The sequence below is a fragment of the Neomonachus schauinslandi genome, chromosome 15 (assembly GCF_002201575.2).
Source record: "Neomonachus schauinslandi chromosome 15, ASM220157v2, whole genome shotgun sequence".
NCBI classification, from domain to species: Eukaryota; Metazoa; Chordata; class Mammalia; order Carnivora; family Phocidae; genus Neomonachus; species Neomonachus schauinslandi.
In genome coordinates, this window is record NC_058417.1 from 40,002,720 (window position 1) to 40,030,719 (window position 28,000).

General features: G+C 44.1%; 2 protein-coding genes across 2 annotated transcripts in view; one reads left to right on the plus strand and one right to left on the minus strand.

Moving 5' to 3' along the window:
• Window positions 1-28,000, plus strand: part of LOC110573273 (signal transducer and activator of transcription 5B) — an 871,639-nt gene that overhangs the window by 611,134 nt on the left and 232,505 nt on the right. The window lies entirely within an intron of this gene.
• Window positions 437-27,988, minus strand: DNAJC7 (DnaJ heat shock protein family (Hsp40) member C7). The gene is made up of 14 exons (XM_021681706.1): window positions 27,884-27,988; window positions 16,318-16,406; window positions 15,246-15,370; window positions 14,751-14,864; window positions 14,000-14,074; window positions 9,925-10,043; window positions 9,065-9,218; window positions 8,360-8,524; window positions 7,416-7,507; window positions 4,328-4,401; window positions 3,563-3,709; window positions 3,186-3,338; window positions 1,186-1,248; window positions 437-754 (listed from the first exon to the last, which is right to left on the minus strand). The coding sequence occupies exons 1-14, from the start codon at window positions 27,958-27,960 to the stop codon at window positions 717-719; spliced, it is 1,485 nt and encodes a 494-aa protein (XP_021537381.1). The 5' UTR covers window positions 27,961-27,988; the 3' UTR covers window positions 437-716.

The following is a 28,000-nucleotide window of genomic DNA, read 5'->3' on the forward strand; positions in this document are numbered from 1 at the left end:
GGGTCTGGGGGTCAAGGAGGCAGGATTTTGTCCCTGTCCTCCTGTCCCTTAGCCTGCAGTGGCCGCAGGACTGTGAGGGCCTGTGTAAACCTCCTCTGAGTCAGCCCAGCCTCAGACTTAGCACCCAGCCACACTCCACATGAGCTTCTAGTGAGTTGTGGTCCTTACCATCAAATCACATGTGACTGACATCAGGCGGGGCCCAACAGCATACTCAGGCCTCCCCAGCACTCACAGGCTGAACAGGTTTGGGAGAGGTGGACAGCATCCCCCTGCCATCAGGCCCTGGGTGCCCACACCCCTTATGGGCAGGTGCTCGGCCTACAATCCACGTCCGTACCAGCTCCATGCTGGGGACTCCGCTCTGGCCTACCAACTCTGGAGTGACACAAAGCAGCTGCCAGAGCAAAGTGCCAGAAAGGGTCAAAACATTTTATTCTCTTAATTTTTTTTCTTTTTTAATAAAGTTAAACAGTAAAACAAAAATTCACAAGCTGCCTCCCTGTCCACCCCCCGCCTCCCTCCCCTCCCCGCAGTCTCCGGTGCTGGCTCCCTTTCCTTTCCCCCCACTCACACAGACACAGGGTATCCAACTAAGAAAACGAAACTGCTCTAAGGATGGGGAGACGAGATGAAGGGAGGAGGTGAACTGTGCCCACGTTCAAGGTTACACTGAGCAAGTCTGCACTTTCTGGGTTCTGGATGGTTTCCTTTCATTAGCCAAATTGAAAAAAGAAATTCCCTGGACCAGATGCTGTAAGGCAAAAGAAGGGCTTGTTAGTTGGCTCTCGGTGGGAAGATCACTCTGCCGATCACGGGAAAGTCTTCAAGGGCTGCTTCAAACTCAAACAGAAAAACCGCCCAGAGCATCAACAGCCTAGGCCCTGGGGCCTCGGGAGCATGTGAACAGCTGTGTGTGTAGCTTCTTGGCCTCACTCTTGTGGAGAAGCCCCAGCATGAGACAGCTTAGAGACACCTCCCCGGCCCTGCAGAGGTGTGGACTAACGGTCCCAAGGCATGGTGCGCCCAGAAGCCTCCCTGCAGCACCTGAGTGGATCTGTATCCTGCTAGCCGGGCCTTCTGCCACCTCCACTCCTGGGCCCCTGTGACAAAGAGCTACCTAAGTGGGGAGTCGCGTTATGAGCCTATAATCTGGGAACTCCCGAGAGCAGGAGGCTTACTCACCTTCAAAGCTGAAGCCCCCAGGACCGCCAAAGAATGCCTTGAAGATATTGTTTGCGTCAAAATCTGTGCAGCAGAACAAGAAACAAGACAGGCACAAAAAGTGGAAAAAGTCAGACATGTCTGAAGAGGGACTTACGACAACGCTGAGAACGGGTCCCCAAAGCTTTCCCAGCCGCATCCCTTACCGCCTTCCCAAAACCTCACTGACTCCCCATGCCAATCACTGCTCATCCCACTCGTAGGACACGCTCCTCCTTCCCAGCCAGGCCCGAAGAAAAGCTGTCTCTGCCTCAGCCCACTTTGCCGGACCTTCTTCTCAACAACTGGGAGGCCACTTGCACTTACAAGACTCGCCCACGCCGTCTCCCTGTAATGCTGGGGCTGCTACTGAGAGGACGAAAATCTAGCACTACAACGCTAGCAACACTAAATCTAGGAATAAGATCTAAGGTTTACTGTATTCATTTGATTCCGTGCTTTGTCTGGACGGTAGGGGGGGGGGGGGGGGGGGGAGTCATGGTTTATTAAGCACCTACTAGGTGCCAATCATTGTGCTGGGTACTCTGCACACCTTACATCGCCCCCAATTTATACTCAACAACACCTAAGTAGGGAGCTCAAGTAACCTGCTCAAGATCAAGTGATGGCAGCAGAACCGAACAATCCAGCTTCTGCCTGACTCCAGTGCTGCGGCCTTATCATCAGACCACAGGTCTGCTGCCCCGATGCCCACCTGACTTGCTAAGCTCCACAGAGGATTTGTCTCCGCCAGCTGATCCAACAGGCACATTGTGTCCAAAAGCAAATTCTTCCTTGCCTGTGTACCTGCTCATCTTGGGTCCCCTAGTTTAGTGACTGGCTCCGAGTCAACCATCCAAAGCCACTCAGCTTCGTCCTTCCCTTCTTCCAACACATCAGCAACCACCTCCTGCTACATCTCCCACCGTGCCCTCTGATCCTTTCTTACCCATCATGCCTTCCCCCATCTCTCACCGCCCCCTTCACTGCACCAAACCACGTCCTCACTGCCATCGCACATATACTTCTGGAGCTCAACTCTGGTTGGGAGCTCCCCTACTTAGAACCCTCCAGTAGCTTTTGACTGCTCGTTGCTCCTCCCAACAGCTGGGCAGAGCAACGTTTACTATTAGTAAACTTAAGTTTTTAAAGCGTGCGCACACACACACACACAAACCCCGAACCAGAGATAAGGATTATCTAGGTAACATCATCAATCCTATTTTAAATTCCAAGATTTTCTTAATGGAGGAGAGAGGGCTGGTATTAGAGACAATGGTCTGAGAAGTGTGCAGAGTTCCTGGCCTTTCTCATCTCCAACCGAGCTCATGGCGAGCAGCGACACTGACAGCTACGCTTTAAGTCTTTCGGGGAAACTGAACTTTGTGAAGCCTGCGGGGAATGGGTGACACATGTAAATATCAGTCAGCATACACTCTGCAGGCGGAGAAAACTTCCAGCCAATAGGAAAAAGCCCGTATTCCCTACTCCGGCTGCCAAGGCCTTCTGAGGGGGGATCCAGCTACTTTGGGGCTTCATGTCTCACCCTCCCCTGCCTCGAGCACCCTCTATCCTCCCCCACTCAGCCCCTCGCAGCTCCCCGAAGGTATTATTTCTGCATTTCCAAGCCTTCCCTTGCTATTGCTCACCATCTAAGTACCCACTCTGCATCCTGAGCACCTGTGACCCTGACTGTCCTTGTTGGGACTCCACATCCAAGGGTCAGGGGTCAGATGTGGCCTGTGGGTCAGTTTGCAAAGCCCAAGACTGGGTTCTCGGAGCTCAGGGAACCTGTTTGATTTACCTGTTATTTCCAGTGCCCATCACAGTGCCTCACACATTACAGGTATTTATCCAGGGTGGGCCTTACACATCACTATGCCTCACTGGCTGTTACGCAGACTCCCCTTTGGAGTGTCTTCAGAAAAATTCTAACAATCCACAGCTGTCAGGTTCATCCCAAGCTGCCCCAACCAACTCACCACCCATATTCATGCCCTCCTCATCCAGGTCCTGTCCGCTGTCGTAGCGAGTCTTTTTCTTGGGATCAGAGAGGATGGTAAAAGCTTCTCCAACTTCCTTGAACTTTTTCTCTTCCTCCTTCTGAACTTCGGCACTGGCACCACTGTGCCGATCTGAAGGGAGAAGTATGGGAAAAACTCAATCACAAGAAAACAAAGTTTAAGACAGAGACCACCTTATGTCTGATTTTAGAATCTGGTACTTCCAAAGTTTGGAGGGTAGGGAACTTAGCAACAGCTCATTCCCAGCTAAAGAGCCAGAAACTTTCATTCTGGCCCAGTTTGGCAGGGCCGGCCTGGTTCATTCTTCCCAAGTCCCCTCCCCGTACCCACTCTACCTGGATGATGCATCAAGGCCCGTTTCCGGTAAGCTTTCTTGATCTCGTCCTCAGAGGCATTCTTATCCACTCCCAGAATTTTGTAGTAATCTTTCCTCTTACTCTTCTTCAGTTCCAGCTGTGCATTTTTTAGGAGCTGTTTGTGTTCTAGAAGGAGACAGCTAAAGTCAATGGACAAATCTGACTCTGGTTTCCTTTACCAGGTCCTAACCCAGATAGATGCCTTACAGTCAGAAGCCTTGTTAACCATACCAGGCGCGTTTATGGTGTTTTCTTCTTCTTCTTCTTTTTTTTTAAGATTTTATTTATTTATTTGAGAGAGAGAGAATGAGAGAGAGAGCACATGAGAGGGGGGAGGGTCAGAGGGAGAAGCAGACTCCCTGCTGAGCAGGGAGCCCGATGCGGGACTCGATCCCGGGACTCCAGGATCATGACCTGAGCTGAAGGCAGTCGCTTAACCAACTGAGCCACCCAGGCACCCTATGGTGTTTTCTTCTGAAGATTTAAAAAAAAATCTACTCATACTTTGGTTCCTCACATCAGCCTAATTATACAGAAAAGGAAGTGAAAGTGACAGAGAGGATTTAGGGGCAGAAAAGAAGTGCCTTATCCTGCACTTGGCATCTCTGTTCACTTCTTCCTGGCTGGCAAATAGGCTCCAGGTATATCCCTGATCCCTGAATCAAACAATCCCATGTCCAGTTTTAAGGGCCTAAGAGAAAGACCTCACAGTTCCCTGAGAAACATGTTCTCAGACCCCTTTACCTTTTGTTTTCTCCGTCTGATATACTTTTTCATAGTCCCGCACTGCTTCTTCATACTGTTCTGTGTCCATGTAACTGAGAAGGAAATACAGGGTGGTACAACAACGTAAATAGAAATGGCCTTCGGTATCACTACTGCAGAAGAGGCACAGCTCAAGCAAGAGACACACACTTTTGGTCGAAATGCTTCATGAAACAGGAGTCCTTAAGCTAGCCGTGAAGAATTAAAACTACCAGTTCCTCAAGTAAAAAGAGAGCGATCTCATGCCACTTGCACCCAACCAGCAAAGTGAGACTCTGCTCTGAGCAGAAAGCAACCAACAGGAGAAGGTTCCTTCTGACGTCACAGAGCCCCCGAGAGGCATCTGGATTGCCTTAGGAAAGGCAATGTGAGCGCACCTACTTGAACGCTTACTTGGGATTGAAATGCAAAAGAAAAATTATCAAGTGAGAGCCATGGATATGGAAAAGCTTGGAAACCTGTAGTGCCATAAACATGCAGGGCCAGCTCCAATCCAGAGTAGAAGTGGGATTAGTGAGCCACTAGAAGGATCAAGTTCAAGGTGGTGGCTGCTGGCAAATGCTTCCAGTAAGACTAATCAATCTGAGAGATGTAGGTAAGCGAGAGAAAAGGAGACTCTAAACACAGACTTGCTTCTGTTTCAGTAATGCAGGAGAAAAGGGCGGGGGGCTGGCCCAGATGGGGAGAAACAAGCTTGCCAGGCTGAGTGCCGGACCTTTTAAGACCTTCTCTTCCACAGAAGCAAAGTGGTAATTTCCATGTCCTGATAAGATCACTGGCGCCAAGATGGCCTACCACGTAAACGGACTGTGGTAGAAGCTCCAGAGACAGACCGCCTCAGCGGGGTGCACCACAGCCAGCCACTGCACAACAGAGACCAAATTTACTACCCTGCCCCCACACCAACCCGTCTCTGCAAACATCAGAGCTCCGCCGGGCCGAGAGGCCACAGCTACTGATGTGGCTGGCAAGACGGAAGCCCAACTTCTGAAGCATCTTTGATTTTCCAGCAACATCTTAATTTACAACTTTAATAAAAAAATGGTGAGAAAAGCCAGTACCCTGCACACACAGGGCACAAATGCTACCAGGAGCTCAGAGAACCCATTTACAGGATGAAGAATAATAATAAGGGGACAGCCCAGGTGCAGAATGATGGGACAGATAAGCAACCTTAATGAACTTTCCATGCCCTTTTGGAACGTATTAAACAAACTTATTATAGTGATTTGCATTTTTACTTAACGTGTTTTTAAAATTCAGGGATATCTTCACATTTAAATTTTTTTCTGTGTTGTACACCTGAAACAATATAACACTGTACGCCAACTATCTATTAAGAAGGTATTTTTTTTAAAGTTGAAGAAAAAGTAGAGTAGTAGAGCCTCAGGGAAAATGGGAAACTCCAGCCCATGACAGGAGCTGTAGCAAAGATCTGGCCGTCTCCCCAACTTCAAGGGTAGGTTGAGGTCGATTGGGGCAGCAAAGCCCCTCATTAGGCTTTGGCCTGAACTAATCTCCACTACTTCATGTCAATCCTGGCTACCTGAGGGGATCATTGGCCAAATTTTGGCCAACTGTACCCAAAAGTGCATGCTGTCCCCTGTGGTGGGATCTCAAAGGCAGAGCTACTCAGAGGACAGTTCTGTTTCTACCACAAAGATAAGGAGTTGTCTGATTAAAGCCATTTGATTTTTCCTTATTGAACACTTAATAAAGATTTAATTATCTCCCTAACAAGCCAAGAATTTTCTCTTCTCTCCCCATTCCTGTTCAAACACTGCAGAGTGTCCACTGAGTTGACATGTCATGTACCTAGCCACCTCGGCCCCACTAGACACTTAGGGGATTCTCTTTGCTGGCTATTACAGATAACACCACAGTAAACTTGCATATAGCATTTTTTATCTGTTAAAATGAGTCATTAGCTGGGTCAGAGGATATGTGTTGTCTTCCAAAGCTTCCATGTTTGCCAGTGGTTTGCAAACAAGAGATGACTGACAGCTGGTCTCACAGAGTCTATAATACAATTCTGTGGATGTTTCTGTTTGACAGATTTACTCATCCACTTAGAAATCCACTTAAAAAAAAACACACAGTAGCAATTTTCCTATTTTTAAAAAATGCGGATAATTTGGGGAAAGCTAAACGGGAGGCAGGCCACGCCCCGCACCACTGATGAGACTGAGGAGCTTAAAGAATGACGGGCTCCTCAGACATCAGTAACATCACCAGTCCTCTGGGTCCGACATTTCGTGACAAGAAATGGCATGAGTGTTAGAGGATTAGTACACAACAAACAGGTCTTCCTTTGGAACTTTAAAGGTAGGATGTGTTTTTCTGTCAGGGAAACAATCTGAAATACGAAGAGATGGATTCGTGGGAGTCTCTCTTAGCCCTTGCTGCGGTTGCTGTCTGCAGCACAGAGTCTGCAAGGACAAGCAAGCCGGGGAGTGCCTGGACTCTGACGGCAAGTCTGGGCACTAGATCTAGGTAGGCATCTCCTGGCTCATAAATCACAGAGTCCCATGGAGTATTTCAAAAGGGGCTTCCTTATACTGCTGGGAGGCTGAGCCAGATTAAATCCCTCCCAACCGAGAATGTCTTCCCTAACCCAGAACAAACAGGACTCAACTGTCTCCAAGAGATACTTTATTTCTTCCTCTTCCAAGCACCATACATTCATTCCACAAAACATTTATTGAGTGAGCACCTACTGTGTGCCAAGCACTGTGCCAAGTTAGAGCGAAAGTGTACAACACAAAATACAATCTCCAAAGGAAATGGATTTAAACTTTAACAAAAGCAATTTGGGTCAGGCATCAGAGGAAACTTACTGACCGTGAGGGGCGTAAGACACAGGCATGGGAGACTGAGGGAGCTTGTGCAATCTCCTCCGCTGGAGGTCTATAAAGATAGTCTAGGGCTGGAACAATCCCACCTAGAGGCAGGGGGAAGGACCAAATGACCTCACAACATCCCTGGGTCTGCGTCAGCATCCACAATGCAATTCCCCTGGCAGGCCAGCAGCAACCCTCGCTTCCCCTCGCCCGCCGGAGGCACTCACCACTGAGCTCTTCTCAAGTAGGCTTTTATATAAGTGGCATCGAGCTTCACTGCACTCGTGCAGTCTTCTATTGCATCATCTAGTTTCCTAAGCTTCAGGAGAGAGAGAGCAGTCATACTTCACATCTCTGCAGACCGAGGGAACCCAGAGGCTGTGAGCATGGCTTCAAAATTCTAAGAGGATCAGTCATGCTGGCCCCCTGAACTGTCATACTCACTCTCGGTCACTGAGAAAGCCAGTGTCTCAGAGAGCTAAGGACACCAGATTTGAAACTGGTTTCTCTTCTACGGGATGGAAGCCAGGCACACTTACGTGCAGGGATAAACCACCTCTGCTGTTCCTGGGGTAGTGCCCAAACAGGATATGGGAATAGGAAGGGTGGTTCCTGCCCTCCATTCTCCCAAAGGCCAATGAGAGGGTTAAGAACTGCTCTGATTTCTGATCACTGGAACACTGTAAGAGCAAGGACTCTGCTGCTGTTTCTTACGGTACACGCAGGACTACAGTGGGCCCGCAGGCCATTTCCAGCCAAGCGCGGTGACCATCACTTATGCTGGACAAAAAAACTAGGCCTGCCTCATACTCTAATTTCCTCCAAATCACTCCTAAGAAAGAAAGAATCACTTGCTTAGGCCAAAAGCAGCAATAATATTTGCTTAAAAAATTATCCCAGAGCCTCTAGGTATCCTTTAAGTGGAGGAAAGGGAACGTGAGGAAGAACAGGTAGGAACAGCCTTCCAAACTGTCCCTCAAGTGCCCTTCAATTCCACAGAAAAGGTAAAAGCCTGCCTCTCAGAAGGAAGTTCCTAACAAGCTGAGCCTTCCACCAAAATCACCTTTTCTCCTTTCATCTGGCCTGCCCTCATTAGGCAGAATCCCCAAGACCTCTTTGATGTCCCTTAAACATATCTCCACAGGCCCCAAGACCCAGACCGAGTGCTTACCTTGGAATTAACCGTGCCCCGATTACAGAAGAGTTTAGCATTTGTTTTTATATTGTTAGGATCTATCCCCAGGGCTTCTGTGTACAGTTCATAGGCTAGCTTGTAATTTCCTTCTTTAAATGCTTTATTCCCATCTTCTTTCTTTGCTTTCAGTGCTTTGGCATTCTACAGGAAAAAGGAAGGGGAGGTCAGTTAACATCCAGGAAACCTCAGACCACTGTAGAGAGAGGCCCAAGTCTATTTTCAATTTCTCAGATCCCAGGTATTTAGCATCACACTGACCCTGACCACCACCACCCACCCTCTGCCCTGCCCCCGCCACCTGGGCTATTTGTTGCTCACTGATGCTTCCTACAGAGTGGACAGGGGAACCCAGATTTACAACAGAATACCAATGAGACTTGTTTACCCAGGGTTTACCTCCACTCCCTAGGTTAAGCATTACTATTTTTTCTTCACTGAGGGAAGAAAAAAAGAAAACAACACTTAGGTATTAGAAGGATCTGACCCTGTATGATCATATTTACCTTCAGACAAATAAAAGTACTTCTGAAATAATTTCTAATGAAAGGCCCAAGCATCCTGGCAAGGTGGGAAAAGGAGCTATCACATTTCATGTGAACCTTGAACCTTCCACTCTTGACTCTCTTAAAGGCTCAAAAAGGTAGCTTTTGTTCCTACTCAGATCTGGGGCCTAGAACTTACTCTGCAAGCAATGCAGGCCTTCTCATGGTCAGGAGCCATCCTGAGAGCCTGTACAAAAAACTGAACCGCCTTCTCAATACAATCTTCATAATAAAGGCAAAGACCTCGTACATACAGAGCATCCGCATTGGTAGAATCCATTCGTAAAATGTCACTGCAATAGCCGGAAAGGGGCACATTCAGCCGTGGTTTGGATCTCCCCACCATTACTATCATTTGTGATTACTATCGCCAGTTTTTCTCTTGACCGTGTGTCTAGTATAGAAAGTATCCAAAGGTAGATAGATCCCAATGAGCTCTTCCCATACCTTCCCCAAATAAACCACCTGTATTTACCTTTAATACACTTCATGTGTCTCAGTCTTTATTTGAACAGAGATTGGCAAACTACAGCCCACAGGGCCAAATCCTGCCTGTCACTGTTTATATAAATTGTACTGAAATCTAGCCACATCATCCACTTATCTATTATCGATGGCTGCTTCTGCCAGAAGTGAATAATTACGACAGAGATTCTATGACCTACAAAGCCTAAAATATTTACTACCTGGCCCTTTACAGGGCTCACAAACCTGTGGTGTAGGAAGAAAATGACAGTAAAATAAAAAACAAAAGAACAAAAACAAAAAAACCACCTCACACATCTGTTCTTCGACATACAGCTGAAGTACCTACCATACTTCTATATATCTGGTAGGTTTTCAAATCCGGTCTAATTGTGGCTTTAAGTCCCAGGAAGGTCTGATCAGCTCTACCTGGTCTACCTACAGGACATATGGTAGCGCCTGCTATAGACAGCTGCCAGGCGGCACCTGTCCAGTGGTGGGACATTTCAATGCAGAAATGGCCTGACTTCATACCTGGCCACAGACTGTGCTTCCGGGTAACGACCTAGCATTGCTAAACATTCAGCTTTGAGGATTTTGAAGCGATGGCAGGCAGGGGCAAATTCTAGGGCACGGTCCATGCAGAAAACCACCTATGGGGAGAAGAAAGCAAATAAGGCTCTTCATTCTGGACTCTAGATATATCTTCATTTATAAATGTCTGGCCACAAGCAACAGATTAAAAGGAAAGTAATATCAGAGCTTAGGAACATACCTGATTCATTTGATTAAACCACTGAAACAAGGAGAGCAATTGATCCAGATGATGATGACATGACAACAGCAAACATTTAAGTACTTTATATACTGACCCATTTAATGCTCATAATTTTATAAAATAATTTTATGAAGTACCTTATTTTATTAATGAGAAGCTAAACTAAAGCACAGAGATTAAGGAATGTGTTCAAGGTCACCAAAGCTAGTACGTGACAGAAATGGGATTCAGTCTCAGACACTACAACTCCAGAGCCTGTTACTTTAATCACCATGCTAAGCTGCCTTCACAGTGACTGTGATCAAAATTCACATCCTTCTACTGTAGAAATACAATTATTTGCTACTCTGTATAACTCACCATGCTTAGCCTATTACGTAAGACAAGGATACCGAAAATAACCTGACACAGAATCGTCGCTCCCTATATCATTAAAATTGCTTACAGTTCCCTCCTTCCTGTGCCATGAGCCTCACATCTCACTAAGTACCCTAGTGGCCACCCTTCCACTCCTATTTTATTTTTATTTATTTTTTAAAAGATTTATTTATTTATTTATTTTGGGGAGTGTGAGCAGGGAGAGGAACAGAGGCAGAAAGAATCCTCAAACAGACTCCCCGCTGAGCATGGAGCCCGACACTGGGCTCAATCCCAGGACCCTGAGATCATGACCTGAGCCGAAATCAAGTGTTGGCTGCCTGACTGAGCCAACCAGGCGCCCCTCCGCTTCTATTTTAGTAGCAATGTATCATTAAAATGGTTGGTTTAAATGGTCCTAAATAGACTATATCAAATTACTATACTTAACATGTTAATACATAAACCAAAAGGCAAGTTTCTCTCTCTCTCTCTCTCTCTCTCTCACACACACACACACGCTGAGACTGTCTTTCAGTTTGATAAAGCCTCTCCATATATTCCTATTTTCTCTTTTCAGAAGTTTGTTCTCTGAGCCTTCATTTTTGGTTTAGCTGCTATTCCTGGGAGATCCTTGCTGAATCATATCCTTGTCAAGGATAAATGACCCAAAGGAGCAATGTGGAATTAAGAGACACCCATTCGGTCTAAGAATCTGGCCATGGGGATCAGGAAGAAATGAAGTCTGAAAACTCAAAAGCAATAATAGGTCAAATTCCAGCAAAAGGCAACTGGTTGGACATTCATGTAATGGAATACCGTGTGGCTCTAAAACAGAATGAAGCAACTTTCCATGTATTAGTACAGAAAGACTTCCAAGGTCCACTAAGTGAAAAAAAGCAAGGCACAGAATAGTGAAAAGCATACGACCTTTCATGTAAAAAAAAAAAGAAAATCAGGACTCTATATTTCTACTTGCTTATATACATACAACCAGACTGGAAGGCAACAGAAGAAACAAGACTAGAGATTACTTCAGGGGGTGAGAACTAGGTAGACAGAAGTTTGGGGGAATACCTATCACTGAGTATCTGTTTATATTTTTAGCTTCCCCCCCCACCAACCAATACTTCTAACTTTTGAACAATGAATAGCACCTATTTAAAAATTTAAATTTGAAAATATGCAGAAGTAGGGCAACACCAAGAGCTGCTCCACTGGAAGACTGCAGTGTTCACAGAGCAGTGGTGGGGAGGACTCTCTTTCAGGGCACAGGTTACTATCCTAGAAGTTCTAAGGATTCTATGAAAGTTCAGGTATCATGTAAGATAGAGTCATGGTGCTAATTTTTCCCCCTTAAATAGAAAGAGAATGGCGGGGGGGAAGCAGTCAGATGTAAGCAGCCACACCCTGTTGCCTTCGCAACGTTCTGTATGGAGATGGTTCTGCTCATCGGGTCAGTGGCGTGTCAGCTAAAGGCTTAGTGCTTCACTTCCCACCCCCCACTCCCCATGACTAGGGACAGCTGCAGGCAAAGAAGATCTTTGTTTCTTCCAAGTTCATCTGTTTCCCCTGCCAGGATCATAATTCTTCATTTGTGACATCACCATGAGCTACAGTGGGGGGGGCTGGGATGTCACAAACAGAGGATTCTGTCACAAACTGGGGATTCTGGCTCCAGAGTGGGCAAGAGAGAAAAGAAACTCAAAAGATTGCCTTTTGAGACAAAGCTTTTGCCTATGTAAACCTCAGAAAACATGACAGAAGGAAAACACACACACACACACATACCAAAAAAACTTATGAATCACAGTACAAAGACACTATGGTTATTAAAACCAATAGACAAAAGAGGGATGCTAATAAGTTAATGCTGGGACTCTGCATAAGCTAATCAGAAATATTTATTACCAAATAAAAGACCTGCACAGTTTGTGACTTAAGAATAATTAAGAATAATTCTTAGTTGTACCCTTTTATCAAACGTTTACTGAGTACATTCTATAGAAAGCACTGAGCAAATTCCCACATATGAAGTAACAACTCTATTCCTTGGATGATACAAACCTCTTTTAAGTGATCCTGAAAATTGACCCTAATCCGTGGTTTTTACCTTTTTAGGAGGCTAATCACCTCCCTTTTGAAACTCTAATGAAAGCTACTTCCAAATATCATCTAAAGCAGGGAATTAGGAATTATACAGATGAGACATAACCACTACAAACAAAATCTAGAAAGGTATCTAGAACTTTTACACCTTTCTCATGTTTTCAGATAGGTCAATCCCTCTGGTGCATTTTCATGGACTATCACACAGCTCCATCAAGGAGAGTAGTGTGCTTTCACAGCAAGGCCTAACATCAAAACTGTAGTGATGACAGGTTACGTACACTGGCCAAAAATCTAAAAGGAGCCTCTATTTTTTATTTAGACCTGCATCTAGTTCACATAAAGCAGGGTCAAAGCTAGCTTTCATTATTCAAATTAAACCAATATCCAAACCTAATATTTAATTCCAACTAGTATTCCCTCTATTAGCCAGCACACTTGTAGGATACTATCTTGTATCAAAAGCAGGAACAAATTCAAGTAAACTCACATTGCTTTTTATCATAAAGCCAAATAGAATTAAGAAAGTAAATACCTTGGCAAAAAAATTTTTTAGATGCTGGTGATGATGTGGAGTAACAGGAACTCTCATTCATTGCTGGTGGGAATGCAAAAATGGTATGGCCATTTTGGTAGTTTCTTGCAAAACTTAACATACTATTACCACACAATCCAGGAACTGCACTTCTTGGTATTTACCCAAAAGAGGTGAAAACTTATGTCCACACAAACACCTGCACACAGATGTTTATAGCAGCTCTATTCATAACTGTCAAAAACATGACTGTCAAAAACTAATGATATAAAGTATAGTAATTAACATAATAAAATAAAATTTTTTTAAAAAAGTGACTGTAACGTATGTGCCTCTGGGGATGCCCGGGTGGCTCAGTCAGTTAAGCATCTGCCTTCAGCTCAGGTCATGATCCCAGGGTCCTGGGTTCAAATTCCGCATCGGGCTCCCTGCTCAGAGGTCTGCTTCTCCCTCTCCCTCTGCCCTTTCCTCCTGCTCATGCTCTCTCTCTCAAATAAATAAATAAAATCTGAAAAAAAAAAATGTGCCTCTGGTGGGGAATGCCGATAATGGGGGAGGCTATGCATGTGTGGGGGCAGGGGAATATGAGAACTCTCTGTACCTTCCTCTCAATTTTGCTGTGAACCTGTTCTTAAAAAAAATAGTCTTAGAAAAAAAAAAGAAAGAAAAGAAAAAGGCAAAGTCAAACTGAAGTGGTAATTTATTATTCTGGATCTTCTGTACCATACTACACACACACATACACACACCCCTTCTGTATCATATTACACGTGCACGCGCGTGGCCTTGTGATAAAGGGTAGATGAGATTTCCCCATAGTTGTACTTTACCTTCCGAAAATCCCGCTTCTCAAAATCCGTTTCTGCTATTTTCTCATATTCTATGACTGCATTAGCATTCTTGAACTACGCCAGAAAATCAGATAGGGAAAGTTTTAATGAAGTTGTAGATTCAACAACCACAAAAATCAAGGCTTTGATGAATTATGAGTTCAAGAAAATCAGAACCACAGACTTCTCACAAATCAAGTTGGTGAAGATGCAGCCAAGACTCCTAAAAGGCAGGCTAAAGCCCTACCTGCAACCTCAGTTTGAACTTCAAGTCAGGAACACCAGAGTCGTGCCTTGATAGACATAAATTAAAGGCACAGCATCATCAGAGGTTGAGCAGAAGCTTCCAGATTCTCACTAAAACACATCCAGGAGTAAACTGGGTATAAATGGAGATGGAACTAAAACACATTTTAGCTGCTACTGATTTAATCAGGACTTGAATTTACTCAAATTCTTTAACCTCACTCAAATTAGTTCCTTGCAGCATCTGCCGGCTCCTCAGCCATCTCAGAAACCCTCCATTTCACAGATTTCTAAAACTATAAATCATATTCAAAACTCTGTCTACATATAAGAAACTGAGGCTCGGACAGACTATGAGACTTGCCTACAGTTACCCAGATGTGGTGATGGCAGAAGTGAGACTAGCTCTCGGTTCTTTTTATTTTTTTTTGGTAGCTCTCAGTTCTGACTTTCAGGTCACTATACCACAGTGTCTCTTTCCATATGGACAAGATCAGAACCATACCTCCTGTTGTGCCTGAGCATTTTTGTGATCCAGTTCTAGGGCTCTCTGGAAACTACGACATGCTGCCATGGCATTCCCTAGAGATAGGTGGCATTTTCCCTCTCGTAGATGTCCCTAGAAGAAATGCAAAGAGCGAAGAAAAGGAGCATGATTGGCCAAGCAGAGAGCAATCAACAGCAGGAACAAACACCCACACAAAACCCAACATGGGATGAAAGCAGCCAGAGCAGTGGTTCTCACCCAGGGGAGATTCCGCCCTCCATGGGACGGTTAGCAATGTTGGAGACATGTGTGGTTGTCACAGCCGGGGAGGTAGGGGTGCTACTTATACCTAGTGGTTAAAGAGATGCTGCTAAACATCATACAATGAACAAGACAGCCCTCCACAACAAAGAATTATCTGGTCCCAAATGTCTAGTGTCAAGACTGAGAAGCCCTGGGCTAAAGGAAAGCAACTGCAGCAACCGGTCCTCCCCAGATGGTCGCATTACGTACCCGGACGAAACTGTCATCCAACCTCACTGACTGTTGTGCATCTCCAAGAGCTTCCCGGAACTTTCCGAGCATCATCAAAGTGGCTGCTCGATTCCCATAATAGCTAACATTTTTAGGACACATATCTACAGGAAGGGCAGAAGAAAATAAAATAAAGCTTAGCACGGGTCACTGCTTCAAAAACTCAGGGGCCCTCTCCCCTCAGAACTACATCAAGGCAATCAAACTACAATAGGAATGCTGACATACTCTCTTTAAAAGGCCATGGCCAAATTTTTGACTACCGACAGCAGCAATGGTATGACCTATTAAAAAAATAAAAGTTACTTAAAAATAATTTATAATAGCTTTAAAGTGCACTGATTATTCTTTAAAGGGGAGGGGTCAGCATATTCATCTTCTTAATGAATTGTATTATATATAATAAGAAATGAAAATGAATTTGCATTTGTTGAATTAGGGGTCGAGAGCCTGTAAGCAAGTTAAGTGAGAAATATGCTGACATGGGATTAAAATATGCTGGCAGATGGAGCATGGAAGTTGTTAAGACTTGATAATTAATATCTATAAGGGCCATTTTCTTTTTTTTTTTTTAAGATTTTATTTATTTATTTATTTGACAGAGAGAGACACAGTGAGAACGGGAACACATGCAGGGGGAGTGGGAGAGGGAGAAGCAGGCTTCCGGCAGAGCAGGGAGCCCGATGCGGGGCTCGATCCCAGGACCCTGAGATCATGACCTGAGCTGAAGGCAGACGCTTAATGACTGAGCCACCCAGGTGCCCCATACAAGGGCCATTTTCTAACATGGTTAAATGAACTGGAAATGGCTGAGATGCATTTAGGTGGGTTATCTTTTTGCCATATCTAGAATTTCTGGAATTGCCTTTGTCAAATGAAGAACTACCCATTTATAAGTCATCCCTCATAAGCCAATTAAGTCTGAAAGAGTTCGCATAGTAAGTTATGAACCCACTAAGCCAAAGGCTACTTTTTCAAGAGCCGCTACATATAACAGTACTTATATTGAGCAAATTTATCTTCCAACATAAGCAGTTAAGGTCCTTCTCACCTATGGCTTTTGTATAATAGTTATAAGCTTCATTGTAATCTTTCTTGGCATAGTATGCGTTTCCTTGTTCCTTGAAAGACTCTGCTTCCCTGAAAAGGAAAGAGAAAGAGGAGCATATTATACACAGGGAATAACCTCTGTAATCTCATGGGAGCAATCTTTGGTCTAGAGCCCCGGGTATATTGAGCTGAAAGTTAGTGCAATACTTGAAGGAATTTATAGATTTGTTCGATGCTATTTTTGTCACTTAGATACATTCAAACTAAATCAAGAAAACCTCTCTCATGTGGCCTGCCTTTCCTCGTTATTCCTGCCAATAGTCATATCCCATACAACAAGCAAATTTAGACAACCTCTCACAGAGACTGAAATTTTTTAAGTTTATTTATTTATTAAGTAATCTCTACACCCAACATGGGGCTCAAACTCATGACCCCAAGATCAAGAGCTGCATGTTTCTCCAACTGAGCCAGCCAAGTGCCCCTGAATTTTCAAGCATGTCACAATGCAACTGTGATCTAGTCTTCTCTTTCCCCTGTGTCACAACTGCTGCCTCTTCAGCAAACATAAAAAATCAGTTACAGGGGAGCCTGGGTGGCTCAGTCGTTAAGCATCTGCCTTCGGCTCAGGTCATGATCCCAGGGTCCTGGGATCGAGCCCCACATCGGGCTCCCTGCTCAGCGGGGAGTCTGCTTCTCCCTCTCCCTCTACTGTTCCCCCTACTTGTGCTCTCTAACAAATAAAATCTTAAAAAAAAAAAAATCAGTTACAGATCACTCCATTCAGGGGCAACGATTTCTTAATGTGAAAGGGGTCACATCCCTAGAGTTCTAATGATTTATTCTCTTGAAAAGTGGCTCATGCATTTGTCACTGAAAGGACAAGCAGAGCAAAAGCAGGTGGCAAAGGAGTTAAACACAAAGCATATTGGTGTTTAAGATGGAGGACGGAGTTGAGTGACAGCAGAGACCAAGAACTTGGGTAACAGGGACATATGAGGTACAGCCTGCCAGTGCCATGCTCTCAGAAGTACCCACCTACTGATGTACTCTGCCTATCACATCTATGTGGGTACTTATGCTACCGTTTCTATAGTATCTTGTATAACCACCAAGTGGATAATATCAGAATTTCTGCCCTACTCCAAGATCCATTTTTGAAGCTGTGCCATTAGACAAACTGTACTTTCCGAAAGGAACAATGTTATGTAAGGAGAATTATATTCCAGATCAAGGAACTAGAATCGAATAAGACATGACCAACAATGTTGTAAAAAACTAGTAACCTCTACCAAAGATACCCCAAATCATTCTAATGACCAACTTGAGTGACAAAGATAATTCTTTACCCAAATGATTCCTGCAACATAACGAAATATCTGAGCACTTTTGTTATAAGAATCTTTGTTTCTTTTTCTGTCCTCTACACAACCAAAAAAGGATCCAGTTCAAGGGAAGTAGGGACAAAAGTACCTAATTCTTTTTTTTTTAAAGGTTTTATTTATTTATTTGACAGAGAGAGACACAGTGAGAGAGGGAACACAAGCAGAGGGAGTGGGAGAGGGAGAAGCAGGCTTCCCGTGGAGCAGGGAGCCCGATGCGGGGCTCGATCCCAGGACCCTGGGATCATGACCTGAGCCGAAGGCAGACGCTTAACGACTGAGCCACCCAGGCGCCCCAGTACCTAATTCTTAACATAGTGATGGTATGGGAGTTTACAGCTTGAGTCTATGGACATCAGCATTGGGAAGATCTGATTTATTTACTTACGTATTTTAAACTACAAAGTGGCAAAGCCGCCCTCCTTTTATTGAGGCGATCTCCCTTTCCATTCTTCTCCAGCACTGTCCTGGCAAGCCCTACTAACATGAAAAGGCTGCTAGAAGAAAGGAGAAGGAAAATGGGAATGATCTATAAATGCTGACAGATTTGAACTGTGCTGGACATAAATCTGTTTGAATAATTTACACCAACTGGTACAATGCTATAAAGAGGCCATCTGCTATTAAAAGTCCTCAAGAAAGATCCCCCAACCGCAAGATTTATAAGACCAACTGCAATCTTTCTACATGGTGTACACCATCCTATAAATGTGAATTAAGCAAGGCACTATAAAAACTATGAGGAGCCTATCCTTTAAGAGCAGACATGCCAAGAGATCTGAAGAAAGGGCTTCCCCAACACTGGATGTCAGAAGCTGAGTCAAACAGCTGTGAAGAAATGGAGTGGTAAATTCAAAGGAAACATTGGGCCCACAATGCAACTGTGATCTAGTCTTCTCTTCAGTTGGCTAGTGGCTAAAAATACACAAATCCTTGAGGAAAACCAAAGGTATCCAGGCACTTGGACAGACACCATATTAGCAGTAGAAAGCTTGTTAGTCAAAGGTGAAACAATCTGTAGAGCTACAGAATGGTGCCCTTTCTTTCCTGAAACACTAACTTCCATGGATGCAAGGGACTTCAGCACTGGCTTCTATAAAAACACAAAGGATGATTTCTGTGGAAAGTCAGAAATAATTACTGAGGCTTGGTACTTTCCATGCGTTATCCTTCTACCAGGTGTTTCATTATTCCCGTTTCTCAGAGGAGTAAAATAAGGGACAGAGATTAAAAAGTGGCCCAAGGTCAGGATGTGAAGCCACACCTGTCAGATTCCAAAGCTTATGCACTGTCTACTATGCTAAGCTTTCTCTCCAATGCTCATCTCTATCTATTGCTTAAGACTTTAAAAATTAATCTGTCCTGCAGGAACAAGACATGGGCAATGAATGTGAATTTCTTCAAACTAAGACATAAAAAAGCCCCTGAGTATAAAATCCAACTCCAGAACTACAATCTGGATTTAAACAAGCTAATGACATTTCCTAACAATTAGTCAGAGAGAGAGCAGGGCTCCTTTCTCTTTAAGATGCAAGACCTAGTGAACTGGACTTTGCCTCCCCCAAGAAATGCATTTCATTTTAGTAAATGGTGAGTAGATTCCATTCTAGAGCAAACAAAGCGAGTAATGTAGAGGCAGCCCACAGCAGAAAGAACAAGAAGAATTGTGTTGTGACAAGTTACCATGTTTTTAACCTCACACTGCACAGCATCAGGCCAGAATTAGCTATTCCCACACAACTGCCTCATGAAAAGGACTTATTTTCATAGAAACATGGTTGATTAACAGCTGCCTAAACAATGGGCACTTAGTGCTTTTAGGCTGAATGCTTATTTTTTGCCTCCAGGTCCAACTCCCAAAGTGGAGTCCCTCCTTCATTTTGAACCTCCCCACCAAATACGCGACAAGCTTTAACCAATGGGCCTGACCCTGTGAGACCAGCCGAGGAAAAAGTGGATCTTTGGAATCCAGCATGGCAGCAGCAAGAACTGAACAAGGCTGCATCAGGAACAATTCCAGGGTCAAATCCATTCAAGTCCTGCCCTGGGAGTCTGATAAAGGGCTGAAGCTTGTTCAAGTTGCCCTTATAGCAAAGGGACTGAAGGATGAGATGTCAAAGGCATGGGACTGGAAAAGAAGGAGAAGAGCTGGTTAACACAGGAATTGAGGGCAGTGTGGTGCTGGTATCTGTCACCACTCACCGCCAGGGTCAACAGATTTGATAACCAAGTGAGGTTACAACATGCACCTACCAAAACACATCAGCACTGAGAAAGGAAGGATTGGAATTAATTAGGTCCACCTAGACGAACCAAAAGGAGGAAAGGAGTCCAAAGTGGACTAAATTACACTACAGGTTATTTTCTATGGCCACAAAATAAAATTCAGACTAAACCCTGAAATATAATGCCACATCAAAATAGAGATTGGCCATAACTGACCTGCTGGAGCTATTAATAGCTACACTACATCTCTAGTGCTTTTTCAGATTTGCCAAGGCATTCCGAGGGAAGATCTGGGCCTCCTGAGGTGGTTATGGCGATACTCTCACAAGTCCTTCAACAAGGAAGAGCCAGTGAGGTACCCAAGGCAGCCGCACAGGCTGCCTAATTCTAACAGCCCCAGATTTTTTCCCCACTAGATCCTGTTAACCAACGTTAAGGTTTTTAGATTAAAACTAATTTATCTAGTTTCCCACCCAATCTCTAAGCAGAATAAGCTTCACCTCTGATTCGCCAGGAGATGCTGGGAAAGACTCTACCCTCCACCAAACCAGTCCTTTCACTTTAATAGCCAGCAACAAATTCCTGTGAAGGAGCTACTGAAAGATTTTCAAAAACTTCTATCCTCTTTGGAGGTATAGGGGGAGGGCCCACCACAACAGGATGAGTGCTGGAGGGCCTAGACGGCCTTCTCTCTGACAGACACAGGTAAGGAGACTACATTCCACTCTCGGTCCGCTTTGAAATTATAAAATTATTTTTTGGAAATAACTTCATCAATCAGAAAACTGCAGCCTGACACCTGCTCTTCTACACTACATGTGTTAAAAATCTGTATATCCTCTGATCATGCAGTTATATTCTCTCTCCCCCAATGTAGCACTCATTCATCACAGATGCTAATTACTCCAATGAAAAGTGCCAAGGGAATCATTTGGTATCACATAGGTCTTAGCAGGGCTCAGCATCATGTGATCAATTCAGACAACTTGGGCTTATGATCACCAGTCAACTCTGCACATTTACAGCTCAGCTAAATTAAACATTCATTAAAACACAGCAATTCACATTGCAACGTGACCCAAATTAGATGCCCTATAAAAATCTCCATTTTCTCTCTAAATACTTCCAAGTTGAATGGTAAAGCAGTATCTTCGCCTTAGGCCAACCAGTCTATCTTTTAGCAATGAAAGAGAGAATTTTACTCATCAGCTTTCATTAATGCAGGATTCACTGGGTGGCAGTTTTTAAAACGCCCTCAATATGACTGAGTTCACTTTGGAAATATGTATTTGTGAATTATTAAAATAAGGATGAGATGCTCCAGTATTAGTACAATATCACTTCAAGGTTTAGTTACCTCCGTGCATAAAAACAAAGACTAGCGGGGTGCCTGGGTGGCTCAGTCAGTTAAGTGTCTGCCTTCAGCTCAGGTCATGATTCCAGGGTCCTTGGATCAAGCCCCTGGCATTGTGTTCCCTCTCAGCAGGGAGCCTGCTTCTCCCTCCCTCTGCCTGCTGCTCCCCCTGCTTGTGCTATCAAATAAATAAATAAAATCTTAAAAAAAAAAAAAAAAAAAGACTAGCACAGTTCACTATTCCATAACATTTGCAACCTAGGAAATGTGGATTAGATTTTTGTATGACAAAAACATACCTGACTGCTTTTACTTATTTCAAGTATTTGGCTAGAATAATCTATTTTTAATAAAGTTCAGCTCTTCTAATAGCCATTAATAATAGTTTAAATCAAAAGAGATGCAGAAGCTTGAATGAGATCTCCTTTTTTTCTCTTTTTTTGCATTTTCTTGATGTATTCGGCTACTCCTGATGTGGAAGAAAAATCTAACTGCTAAACATGTAACTCAGGACGAGATGATTTCTTTTGTTAGAGCAGAAGAGTATTTCAGGGCCTTTGCTTTTGGAGACTATTTTATTGGCAGGAAGACTCTTAGAAGATACCTATTAACAATAATACTTTATACTGCCCGAGTCAAATATCCTTTATGCATTCTTACTATATTTACTACTTCCAAAATGTCACCTTCACTCTGTGATTGTTGCACTCATTTTTTTTATTCAGTCAAGTTTACTAGTTGCCCGTTGATCTAGAAACATCCTCCACCCTTTAGAATTTACGGGATCTTGGCCAGTCTCAGAGTAGAAATTCCTTCCTCCTTCCCACAGTCCGAGACCTCTTGTCCCCAAAGGCATGTCACAGGGCCTGTTTCATGTTGCACTCTCTCTGACCTCCATAACAGAATAAAGTAAAAGGAGCCCAGGAGCCTTTTATTCCATCTTACTTAAACGCATACTATTCTTTCTTTTCTAACTAGTCTAGGGATGAAATGACAAATTTTATATAGGTAAGTGGAGGAATTCCACAGATTCAGTGCTTGCTGAAAGCAAGGTGCTCTATGCTGGGTGTGAATAAAGGCTTCATAATGGTCCAGAGAAAACAGGGTGGGCTCTGCAACTGCTACCAGGTGGTAAAAATGGGCTACCCAGCTTCCTTTACCCAATTTGCTTTAGAATAAACAGCTTCTGCTTTCACTTTAAAGCACAATTAAAATATCCACTCTTCTCCCAAAAAGAGGGGAGGAGATGAAGATGAAGAAAACTCATTAACATACCAGTTCAAATAGTTCTCTTTCTGGACATTCAGGGGGAAGCCTCAACAGAGGCAGAGCCAGAAAGGACCAAGTGGAGTCACAGATACAGTCTACACAAGGCAGCAGCACTCTCTACTGCTTGAGCAGGGAAGGACACCAGGCAACACACTGGAATTGGCAATCTCTTATTCAGTGAAGGGAAAAAGCAACCAACTAATCAATCGACCCAGACGGAAATCCTATTATTGCACACAGAAAGATATACACATGAAATAGCTGACTCAACCACAATAAATTTATGCTAGTTCCTTAAATGAGAGGTGTCACAATCTGTGGCATCTACCTAACTAACCTTTACTCCAGGGGACAGGAGACCCAACCATAAAGCTGCTAGCCAGAGGCTTGTTTTCATAACATACCCCAAAACCCACCATTTTCTATCCCTTGGTTCCCCATTCTGTGAGATCTCCTACTACCATCGGGACATTAGCACCCAACAAAAATCTAGAACTAAGGAACTATAATTAAGAAAAAGGCTGCTTTCTGAGTTTTTTGGGGAGGTGGGGGTGGAGGTGGGAACCAGAGTGAGGAGTCTAAATTGTCAACTGGTATGTGGCTTCTAAAGTTCTCACAAAAAATAATAAAGTTCTCTTGGTTCCTTACTTTAACAGGTAGTTGACTATCTCAGAGCAAACTGACAGAGGAAGAACTCTCAGGACAGAAACTCCCTGAGAATAAGAGAAAATGTTGCCTGCCTCACACACCCTCTCCAAAAGCCTAATAATAGAATCAGAAGAGGGGCGCCTGGGTGGCTCAGTTGGTTAAGCGACTGCCTTCGGCTCAGGTCATGATCCTGGAGTCCCGGGATCGAGTCCCGCATCGGGCTCCCTGCTCGGCAGGGAGTCTGCTTCTCCCTCTGACCCTCCCCCCTCTCATGCTCTCTCTCTCTATCTCATTCTCTCTCTCAAATAAATAAATAAAATCTAAAAAGAAAAAAAAAAAAAGAATCAGAAGAGATGGCTAACACTTTGCTTATCTGACAATCTGGTCTCCCCACAAAAACTTCAAGTCATATGACAACAGAATATTAGGGGTCAGAATTGGACTCTGAAAGTCAAATATTCATATTTTCATTCTCAAAAGTCTCAACCACTCATACTCCTGCCAATAGTGGGATAAAAAAAGAACTGCTATTTTGATTTATATGGGGAAGAAAAAAAATAGTCAATCCAATAAAATGAATAGACATTGGGATAACTTGTATGATGTTCTGCTCTTACTGCTGCTCTTACTGCTGAAATTCAGACAGTTTAAAAGAATACCTGGAACGACCTCTAAGTAACTTCCACATCACTCAGCACTGGAGAAAAGGGACCAAACATTAGTGGAATAAGGGTGAAATGGGCTCTCAGAGGGACTGTGCATCAGACCACAAGGCACCTAGGCAGCCGCTGACCATTGTTCTCCAATCTTCTAAAGTCCTAGAGAAAAAAAGCAAAGGCAAGTGCCCAGTACTCAGCTTTTAAAAACTTTTAAAATACTAGCTTCAATGACTACACTCATCCCTGATTGGCTAGAATGTTCAATAAGCCCGGGTTTTAAGCCAATCAGATTTCTGGTCGTTGGGAATGGGCTAAACACTAGAGCAACTGCCATTCAACTTGGCTCAATTTGGTTGGTTTCTGGTTCTGGTTAGTATATGGACCTGAATTAAAGCAGCAAGGACAGAGACACCCTTCCTCTGTACTCTACCTTAACTCCAGTTATGATTTAACAATTTTTTTTTAAAGATTTTATTTTTAAGTAATCTCTACACCCAACCTGGGGCTCGAACTCACAACCCCAAGATCAAGAGTTGTATGCTCTATCAACTGAGCCAGCCAGGCTCCCCTGATTTAACAATTTTGTCACTTATTAATATTAGGTTCAATTAACCAGTTAATCAAGTTCAATACTGGTATTCAGGATTCTGTATTCCTAGCTTCATCCTTTCCTTAACCATGACTTATTTGTCCCACCTCCCGTTTCTTCACCTCTGACCCCACACTTAAAGTATACCAAAATGAAAATGAAGGCTGAAAGCAGTGTTTTCACTGATTTGAATTTAAGGTCAAAGATAATATCCCATTCAGCTTGTGGGCTTACTGAAATGTCTAGCTGCCTACCATGGAACTTCAAGAGAAAGTTTAGAGAGACAAATGCCTAAGAATTTAAAACAGAGGAAGAAGAGCTGGGGAAGGCATCCCCACAAGCTCTTCAGTTATGGCCATGAACTCCAAAATGTCCCAGGAAGCTGTAGTAAATAAATAAATAGCAACTGCAGCAGACCCTGAGATATGGATTCAGGGTTCAGTGCTTCCCACCAACAACATGAATAGAGAAATAAAAAGCAAACTCTACAGAGTTTATGATACCTGGGTACTGAGAAAGGACCCAATGTTCTTGCTTGAGTCCACCATGAAAACAGATACACAGATTATCAGATCAAGGAATCAGATAAGGATGTTCTATTTCCTAAATCTACGGCTTCCATTGGTTCCTTTAGACCCTATTGTCCAGTCACGCTGGATACATGCTGAGACACAGAAGTTTTTCCTCTACTGATGAGAAACTTGAAATCCTTCGATTTTACCATAATAAAGACTGCCTACAGACACCTCCCCAGCCCAGGAAATGTGACCAGAGAGCCTTCACTTGAGACAGGTATTCATATATCAGATAAAGCAATCAGCAACTTCCCAGGCAAGTGTAAGGTTTGAAATTAAATTAGCTGAATTGTAAAACCTCTGAAATTTATCTCTCTGGCTCCCCAAGTAGCTTTCTCTGTTCTGGTGGGCAAAGAGAAATTCAGAACCCTGATCTATTTTGGAGTGCCAACTAATACATCTTTTATTTTAGCCTCTCAGCTGCTATGGGGGAAAAAGAACTTTGTCAGAATGACAGACAAAAAAGAAACTGAAGTCCATTTCTTTTCTCTCTAAAGACACTAAAGCTAATGAAATAAAACATGCAGCCATTTAAAATGCTGCAACCATGAGGCCCCATGTCTTGAAAGCTCTTCTCACTTTGCCCCCTGTGGGACTGTAACAATTTAGCAGCAGCAGCATGCCCTTGAGCCAAGAAGCAAGGAAGGAAGGACTCCTTGCTGGACTTCACAAAAACTACCCAAGAGACCCATCAACTCCAGTGTCCCCAAGTGAACTGGTAGTAGGACTGTAACAAGAGACACAAACTTGGCCAAATGACTAAAGGGCATCTGTAAGGGATATCCCTATCCCTGCCCTCTGCTATGGCTACACAGGATTACAGGATACATGAAAAATGTAAAATTACCTTCCTCCAAAACCTCTACATCATCACTCCATTTTCAGCATTGGAAAACCATACATAAACAAGGCTTTTTGTTACTAACAGAGCCCAGTGTTTACTCTCCTAAGGATGCCCATACATGGCAGAAAGTCAAACTGTGATTTTATTTCACTATATTTTCCTTTTGATTTGCTCACATAAGTGGTATATACTAAGTATCTATGTTTTATTATAACTAAAGTATCTATGTAAGTATGTATTACATATAAGTCTAGCAAGGATGTGTTTTTTTCCACAGTTAAATTTACAGTATTTTTTTTTCAGTGGCAGATAAAACTGTGCATTTTACAATCAATGACATCTTAAATTCCATGAAATAAGGCAGTTAACCTAAGTCAACACCCCTCCTTATTCTGCTGTACTGCTACCAAATATGATGTTTTTGTGTGATGTGGTCATGTTACAGCATCACCTATTTTGCATTTCTTAATATACCTTCAGGTTCATTTACTATAATTCTATGAGGCCGTGTTTGTTTGTTTAAAGAAGGACCTGCTTTAGATAGAGGGCTTTGAAGTAAAACCCCAATTAGGGACAAAGATCTATACTAAGTAGGAGAAGGTTTTTTCAAATTACTACATATAGCCCAAGTTCCTATTTATAGCACACAACCCCCCGCCCCCCACTCTTTACAATACCAAGTAAATCCTTGCAATTAATGTAAGCTCTGTCTGTGCCCGGCTGGGGGGAGGGGTGGGAGAGGGGAGTTTTGTTTCCCACTTTGCAGTTCCTTAATGATGCTTAATCCTAACCACCTGAGAACTAGGTATGATGTGAAAACTCAAAACTAAGAACAGAGACTAGACTCTGGTATCCTGCCTTCTCTGATTATCCCGGGGACTTACTACACACTTTGTCAAGCCTCTCAGTTCTCAACAGATCTTGGGACACAGGCTGCAGTAAATTACCCTGAAGCTTAACTATTCATTCCGCCACAGTGAGTACCTCCTGTATTTCTAATTTGGATAGTAAAAAATTCTCAGAATCCTGGTTTCGGATCTCATGAAGCCAGATTGAAGCCATACAGGGATTAGTACAAAGATACGGAAGATGAGGGAAGGAAACTAAGGGAACTGTAGCCAATTAATCTGCAGTTGAAAACGAACGGAAGCCGGGCTTCCGAAACCTTTTCGATAATTCTCCTTCAGCATTAGGACAAGTATGACTACCCACAACTGCGTTCTAACCCACTTCCAATAACCTGCCTTAGCTGTAGCCAGAATCCAGAGTGTTCTCGAAAACCACTCACTCAGCAGCTCCCTTGGCTAGCCCAGACTGGCAATCTCGAGCCACTGCGGCTGCCCAGCAGTGCCAACAGCGCCCAAGCAGTTGCGTTCCTCTCTGCTGTTTAACTTAAGAACAGTCCTGGGAAGAATGAGGATCTTCCTCCGGAAGGACGGAGGGGCAGGAGTTTGACGTGTAGAGCATGAGACAGGGCCCTCACTCTTCCTTCCTCCCCTCTCATCTCCGACTTCTGGGGTACGGGGAGGGGGCACCAGGTCAATAATGGAGACACACTCGGACCCAGGCTAGTGGTCGCCGGGGTACATTACTGAGGAACGAGGGTGAGAAGAACAAGGGCTCTGAAGATGCAAAGTGCTGATAGCCAACAATGCAAAGAAGTTAACAAGAGAAGGGGGGTCGGGGGCGATGTAAGGAAGTCGTCATCGTCGCCGCGCAGCCTCCCCCACCCCATAACAGACCTCTGAGATCCCCTCAGAGACCCGGCTTCTACAATAAGGGCGACGTTCCTCCTGTCCCGAGAACAAGGCTGTGCCTCCGCTCCCCAGCCAGGCGGAAGCAGGAGGGGAGGGCCGACCTCCGGGAGCGCCCCTTCAGGGGGTCTATCGAGACTTATCTCAGATGGGGGGGTCGCGGAGGGCGGGGCATCGCCTCAACAGGGGCCGCACCATGGCAGGGACGGGTTTCCCGGGGTCACGGAGCTGAAGCTCACCCCTTCCACTCCCCCGCTACCCGGTTACCTCTTCGCTTCCTCGTCGTCGTGCAGCTCCGGCTCGGTCGCCGCCATTACCACATCGCACTCCGCGGCAGCCGCCATCTTACCGCCGGGACCAGAGAGGCGGGTGGGAGGCAGGCGG

Coding starts and splice junctions, on each gene's coding strand:
- DNAJC7 (XM_021681706.1), bottom strand. CDS start 27,960: ATGGCGGCTGCCGCGGAGTGCGATGTGGTAATGGCGGCGACCGAGCCG. Junction 4,402..7,415: donor TACTTGAGAAGAGCTCAGTG/GTGAGTGCCTCC, acceptor TTTCCTTCTCAG/TTACATGGACACAGAACAGT. Junction 755..1,185: donor TGGGGGCTTCAGCTTTGAAG/GTGAGTAAGCCT, acceptor TTTGCCTTACAG/CATCTGGTCCAGGGAATTTC.